This window comes from Tiliqua scincoides, chromosome 1 (assembly GCF_035046505.1).
Source record: "Tiliqua scincoides isolate rTilSci1 chromosome 1, rTilSci1.hap2, whole genome shotgun sequence".
NCBI classification, from domain to species: Eukaryota; Metazoa; Chordata; class Lepidosauria; order Squamata; family Scincidae; genus Tiliqua; species Tiliqua scincoides.
In genome coordinates, this window is record NC_089821.1 from 38,968,263 (window position 1) to 38,975,648 (window position 7,386).

General features: G+C 40.7%; 1 protein-coding gene across 1 annotated transcript in view; it reads left to right on the forward strand.

Annotated features, from left to right (window-relative positions):
* LUZP2 (leucine zipper protein 2) overlaps positions 1-4,598 on the forward strand; it is a 221,576-nt gene extending 216,978 nt beyond the window's left edge. Inside the window, exons 8-9 of the mRNA XM_066639890.1 lie at positions 849-929; positions 4,321-4,598. Of these exons, the coding sequence (XP_066495987.1) occupies positions 849-929; positions 4,321-4,425 (186 nt within the window). The 3' untranslated portion in view covers positions 4,426-4,598. The remainder of the gene's footprint in view (positions 1-848; positions 930-4,320) is intronic.
* The last annotated feature ends 2,788 nt before the right edge of the window (positions 4,599-7,386 follow it).

A 7,386-nucleotide genomic window follows, 5' to 3' on the forward strand; every position in this document is an offset into this window, starting at 1 on the left:
ATTCGAATGTCTTGCCAGAGGAAAATTGTTATCCCAATTCAAAAGAATTCAGGTGAAATACTTCACCACCTTTCAGCTCTAGAACCAACTTTGAGCTTTTTCGGCACTCTGTCTAATTACCATCTATTGCTTGTTGTTGTTCTTAATCACAGAAAGGCAAACAAGAATTTGTGTTATTAAATAATATTAAATAAGGTGTGCAGAGCCATTTTTTTAAGAGAGAAATATATATATATATATATATATATATATATATATATATAGAGAGAGAGAGAGAGAGAGAGAGAGAGAGAGAGAGAGAGAGAGAGCGTGCAACCTGTGGACCAGGTAAGCCCTGTGTCAGCATTGCAAGGCTTGAGCAAGGCTGCAGGCATTGCACAAGAAAGGTGGTGGTAGGGGTAGATTGAGGCGAGGAGGGGCCAGGCCAGGAGCAAGTTGGGGCAGATCTCATTTATGCCCCCATCCTGGTCCCAACAGGGCTCCTTTGGTCTAAGAAATTTATGCCAGTAAAATGGCATAGACCTGAGTAGGCCCATTGAGGACCAGAGAGCCATGGAAGAGGTAAGTACAAATTTGCTTTACTTACCTCTCCTGGCCAGCCTCTTCCCTACTTCCCTCCCCAGCCAGCCCACAGGATGCAGCAAAGGCTGCATAAGCATCTCTACATCATGCAGACTGGCCCTGGGTAGGACTGGGCCCTTAATTTATCGAGCGTCTTAAGTCATCACCATTTCTTATATTTTAGGATCGAGATTGGTTTATATCAACATTATAAATTGAGAACCACACTACAAATGTTGGTATTTAAATCAAGATTAGTCGTGTAATTCTAATAATTCTCTTTTCAGATTGGCAAGACTTGTTTAGGAAACCGAAACAATTCAACCACTCCAAAGCTAAAGATGGCAGAAACAGACCCAAACTTGCAGGTACTTATCAATTCAGATTTGTGTTAGCAATGTTCAGTTTCTGATCCAACAGCACCTAGTTGTTGCATTTGCAGTTGTTGCAAAGTTGCATGTTTTTTTACTGCATTCACTTTTATAGCCCCCGTTTCTAATCTAAAACTGAGGCACTTATCCTATTAAAATCAACCAAAATTTGTTGAATAGTGACATCGTGCTGGAAGAAAATGATTCATTTTTACAATTAAGTGTAATGGGTAACCTTTATTTTGGTTTTATTGTGTTATTAATTGGAAAGGTTGTGAAATAATTTACATATATGGGCAGGAGGTCTGGTCTAGAGGGTAGAGCCTCCATTTGCCTGAAGATAACATCCGCAGGTCGCCAGTTCGAGGTCACCGGCACCATGCGACCTTGAAGCAGCTGACAAGCTGAGCCAAGTTATTCCATCTGCTCTGAGTGTGGGAGGATGGAGGCCAGAATGTTGCGACCAGATCAGAAAGTAACATCTGAATGTTGTGGTTCCTTGAAAGATAGAACCTTCTTTCAAATTGTAAAAATCCCAACGGGGATTTAATTAGCCTGCTTGTGTAAACCGCCTTGAATAAAGTCCGAGGAGGAAACTGAGGACCAAGAAAGGCGGTATAGAAATACCTGTATAAACAAAATAAATAAATAAATAAATGTGATATAATGAAATAGTTGTAAAAAGCTATTATCATTCTAATCAACTCTTTACAGAACACTCCTATGCAGGTCTACACAGCAGTCCCATTGTGTCTAATAGTGATCATGCCCAGGAAAGTGTGTATAGGATTGTGTATAGAAGTGTGTATATCCTTTCTTAATGAAGAAAGGGTAGTAATATGGCCCACTTCTTATTCTCTCTCAAGTAACTGATCAGTATGATTATAGATGGATCAGGTTGAGGAATCACACATTTGATTCCCCCTTTATACAGTATGAAGAGTGCACTCTCTGGAAGCCTTGCCACCTATTCTTGACATGTGTCTGGGGTGGGCACAATATTGTTCCCCTCCTATGGTCCACCTTAATAATGCTTCTGACTGCAAATGTTCAAACTTCTCCAGCATAAGTCGACAGGAATCATTTGCTTTTACAGTAGAAAGTAAATGGTTTTTCAATACTGAAATAATTGATTCAATTAATGAGAGGGATAATTTTAACATGACACCAAATAATTAACAGCCCAATCCTATCTAAATCACTGTGTGGCAACCACTGGCTGTGGCAACTACGTGGCTACCACTGTATCCCAGCTACTGGACGTCTCCTTGAGGTAAGAGGACATTTGTCCTTTTGTCCTAGAAGCCACTATGGGGCAACTTGGATCTGTACCAGCTCAGTCATGGGTGAAAGTCCATGTTGCTCCATGAAGGCAGAACAAGGCCCAGAACAGGACTGGAATTCACTGTGCGCTGCCACCGATCCTGCCTCCTCCTGGGTCTGATCCACCCTCCTCCTTGCCCCTGTCACCACCCCATTCTATCTGCCCCCTTCCCTGTTCTGCCCTCTTCATCCCATTCCACCCCTATCCACCTCCTTACAACCCCCTGTGTGGGCTTACCTGCTGCAGTGGGCCTTTAGAGCCCACATGTCCACTGGCATGCAGGAGGCCACCAGTAGGTCTGCAGCACACATCAACTAAGGCTGCTTTTCAAGTACCATAAAGCAATCTCTGCCTGTGCAATGCTAGTTCTGCTGGTGGGGAAGGGTGTTAGGATTGGATTGCAAAGCTTAATAGTTCAGTTGTGAAAGACATATGCTGCCTCCAGTTTGGCTTTTTTATGGTGAAAAGGTGAAAACATATAGAATGAAATGCATTTGCACACATATATCAGTTCTTATATAGCAGGGACATGCAATGTGGGGGGAGGGCAGCTGGTGAAGCAGAACCCCCACCATCCCTGGAGTCCTCTGAAAAGAGGCACCACTGCCATGAGTGGTGTACTCACACCTCAAGCACTCCAGTCGCTATTCAGAGTGTGTGGATTGTGAGTGTTTGTGCAATCACACAGTGGTGGCAGTGCCTCTTTTCTTTCTGGTGGGGTGGATCTGCCTCGCCTTCCGCGCAAGGAGGAGACTAACTGAATGCAAACAGGAAGTAGGACAGTTCCTGCTTCCTGTTAACATTCAGTTACTCTCCCTCCAGCATTCAGGCTGGTTGCCTGGAGTCACATTCTTCAGTGAAGCAGGACTATTTCTTTTTTAAAGCAAGAAACACCCTGCTTCCAGTGGTGCAAAGCAAAAATGAAGGTACGGTAATCCCTGGATTCACAGATAACTGAATCTGAAGATACCGGATCCACGGATATGGAGGGCTGCACGTAATTATCAATCTGAATTCACTTTGTACTAGGTCAAACCAGACATAGTCCAAATGAGAAGCCAGCATGCCCCCACTTGAGCCTGCTTGTAGGTCAGGGGTCTCCAAACCCCGGCCCGGGGGCCAGATGCAGCCCATAGTGAGCCTCTATCTAGCCCACGGCCAGCCTCTTGTCCCCTGAAAGCCTCTGGCCCGCTCGACTGAACATGACCAGAGCTATGCTCTGATTGCATCTGGAGGGTGTTCTGAGGGCCAGAGAGGCTGAGTGAATGAGCCCACTTATTCATTTGTTCATTCATCTAAGTTCCCTCTCTAATTTATTTATTTAAATTTTATATTTAAATTTTTTTCTGGCCTCAGCACTGCACCAGATATTTCATGCAGCCCTCTGGCCAAAAAGTTTAGAGACCCCTGTTGTAGGTGAACATTGTTAACATGAGTTGGAGATGTGTTCAATCAATTTTGTGACTAGTTCAACACATTGCAAAGTTGAATTGAGTTTACCAGATTAAAAACCCAGAATGGCTGTGAGTGATTATGGGCTGTTTAAAACATCTGCAAATGTTCAGTTACACATACTAGCTCAGTTACAGTAGGAAAGAAAATCCTGCAATCCTATGCACTCTTTCCAAGCAATAAGTTTCATCAAATATAATATGGCTTACTTCTAAGTAAGCATACATGGGATTGTGCTGTAAAGCTATAATCCTATGCACACTTTCCTGGAAGTATAGAGACTTGCTTCTGAGTTGACATGCATAGGGTTGGGCTGTCAGGTGTCAAGGTTCTCTTGGGAAAGGTGAGTTTACAGAAGGGATTTGAAGGACGTGTGCAAGAAATCATTCTGCAGGTATGCTGAGAGCAATTTCAAGCATAAGGGACAGGAAAGGAGAAAAGAGAGATATCTGAAGAAACAAGAGCATTGGGTGGTTGGGGGTAGTGGGACTGAAAGAGCAAATGTCATGGGAAGGGCTGTAGTGGTATATAAGAGAGGGAGGGATGAATTATTTTTCCAGAAAATACATAATATTTCAATACTGATTGTGTTTTCTTCCCATCCATTAACAGAAGTCACACAGTCCCCCATGGATTAAAACGGAAATTAACAAATCAGCAGAGAGAAAAGAAAATAAGCCTGAAGAAATGGCTAAAATCAAGGGAAAGACTCTGTAAACGTCATCCAGCTATCTTTAAAATGTTCTTCATTTGCTATCGTCTTCATCTTTTTAGTCCAGAGGCATGAATATGTACCAGGTTTCTAAAGCATGCAATTTTTTCACTATTTTATGGATGTTTGTAAATTAGTTTAGAAATTTCTGAAATAGATTGATTAGTATCTTTCAGCAATAATCCAACAGAAATGGATGTTTGGGGGGAAAAACAAAAACAAATGCTTTGTAATACAGTCCAGTTTTTTCAAATATTATTCTGCCCTGATCTGTAACTTGCTTCTTATAAATTGCTCTGTTTTCTAAAGAAATGCTATTAAGAATTTTTATTTTATTAACCAGTCCTGTTTCATATGTATCATTATTGCATCCTAAGGTTAAAAGTGTCACAAGTGACTCTATACATGCACATGAATACACACACTATATATCTATGGGCACAATCCTAACCCCTTATGTCAGTGCTTTCCAGCACTGACATAAGGGCAATGCAGCTCTGAGGTAAGGGAACAAACATTATCTTACTTGAGGAGGCCTCCGTGAGTGACACCCAACTGCAGGATGCAGCACATATCCCATTGGCACTGCTATGCCAGTGCTGGATAACACTGACATAAGGGGTTAGGACTGTGCCGTATATCTATCAATAACAGGGGCATAAATCATAAGGCCCGTGGAAGCTCCTTATCTGGCCTGTATGGTCATTGGGCTCTCTCATATCTTGAAAATATTATCAAGGTTTTCATATTTTCACTTCTTCATTTGGAGCGAATGAGTTGCTAGGTGAGAACAAAGTGCTTATTTCTGGTCATCACCCACTTAATTAATGATGTCACTTCCTATGTAATGACATCACTTCCAGTCATCAACAGGCTCCATGTAAGCTAACTTTTGCCAGCTGTATGAAACAGGTTTGACATTCCTGATCTATAATGTAAACCAAAGAAAGTAAACATGGTTGAAATCTGGGTTATCTCAATTTTCTGATTGCCTAGAAATACTATAAATCTCTGTTGGGCTCAAATATAATTACAGGTCCAACCTTGTTATATACGGATTTTTTTATACACGGATTTGACTTAACACAAATGACCATTGCAAATGAGAAGGAATGTGCTTATCCCTGGAGAAGGGGAAAAATGCATCCCTTTAAAATCATAGTTTTAAAAAACTGTTTTTCTTACTGTTGTAGAGAGACAGTTATGCAAGCAATTACAGGTATAATCTAATTATCCATGGATTTGTCACCCATGGAAAAATCCTTGGATTTTTCTGTCTTAACGCATGAGAAGTGCCCTTTAAATTAAAAGAAAACAGTTGTTTAACAATAGCCTCATTAATGAGAGAGAGGGCAACTGGTCAACAATCCATCAATCATTCTCTCTCCAGGCACTTAGAAACCTCTCTTCCCCCTGAGCATGTGAAAGAAAGATAATCACTTTACTCTGGGTAAAAGGAAAGGTCTCTGGCTAGGAGTGAAGCCTTTCTAAGCGGCTGGAGGGAAACTGATTGATGGATTCTCTGCTTAATGACTCTGAATTACATCACAAAGATCAGCAAGGCTGTTTTTAAATCCCCTAGCAAAGAGACATAGTTTTTCAAATGGATTTGCTTTAATGTGATTTTTGCCATCTACATGAGTTCTGAGAATGGAACCCTCACAAATAATGAGACTCAACCTGTAGACTTAAATGGTACTCATCCAGGTATCTGTCTTTTGAGTACCCTCCAGCCCATTCACATGAAGTAAGATCTATAATAGACAGTTTTGGAACATGATGCATCAAGACTAAATCCTGTTGAAATTAATGGGATATACATTTACCACATTTATCAGTGGCAGTGTACTATTAACAAAAATGAGCTCTAATTCTCATAAGCAGCAGATGGTTTTGTAACCTATTTCTGAACTGCACCACTTCTAATGGGAAGTCTACAACAGTGTTTCTCCAAGAAAATCCCCTGCACCGGACTCTTTGCTGAACTAGATGTCAGGAAGTAAAAAAGTCTCCTGTATTCTAGAAAACAATTTTAGCAACTCCAACACAGGTGCAAAGCCTTGACATTAGCTGCACTAGGCTTGGCTAGCCAAGCCACTCAGCACCATGGACAGGACCTTTATACTCTGCTGCCACCACCCCAGATGTCTTTCAATAAGAACATTAGGACCTCGGGATAATTTGTCAACTGCAGCTACCTTTGCAATGCTAGCAAACCACCCTACAAGCCACTGCTCTTCCCATCATATACATAAACACAAGTGGTAACTATTTAAAAGTAGGCTTGCCTTTTAAAATAAAAAATGCATATTTTCTTGTACATCCTGAGTAACAGATGAAAAGAAACAAGGGAATATGGGGAAATTCTTTATTTTATTTTAACACTGTAAGATTGATTTCCCCTCCCCTTTGGTTGGAATAATAATTATACACATGCACACCCTTTTCAAGTACTTGATGGTTCAGATCAATGCATATTGAACAAAAGAAAAATGTAGCATCTGGGTTTTTGTTTTTAAATCATTCCTATCTCAAATGCGTAAACTGAAAGGGGCTTTAAAAAAAAATCAGCAAAGCCAAGTAGCTGATTTTGTATAGAAAGATAGCTGTGTTTGACTGAAACCAATTTTCATTTTAATTGTAAAGAAATATGAACACAGCCTTCTGAGTGTTATTATCTGGAAATGAAGACCTAGAATTCCCATTTGTTGTTTAAAATGTTATTGCCAAATTCATCTGAATAAATGAGGCAGTGACTGTAAATGAAAGCATGAAAAAGGAGGAGAAGGGAAAAGTGGACTGCAAGACATATTTCCACTCTAATGAATATTATAGTCTACTATAGAGATGGAATCTAAAATAGACCTATTAGCTCAGATTTATAGATGTTGCAAGCAAGAAGTGCAGTCCTAGGGAGCAATGTCAAAACCCTTCCCTTACTCTTTGGCTCCAGAGCAGTGAGGTTG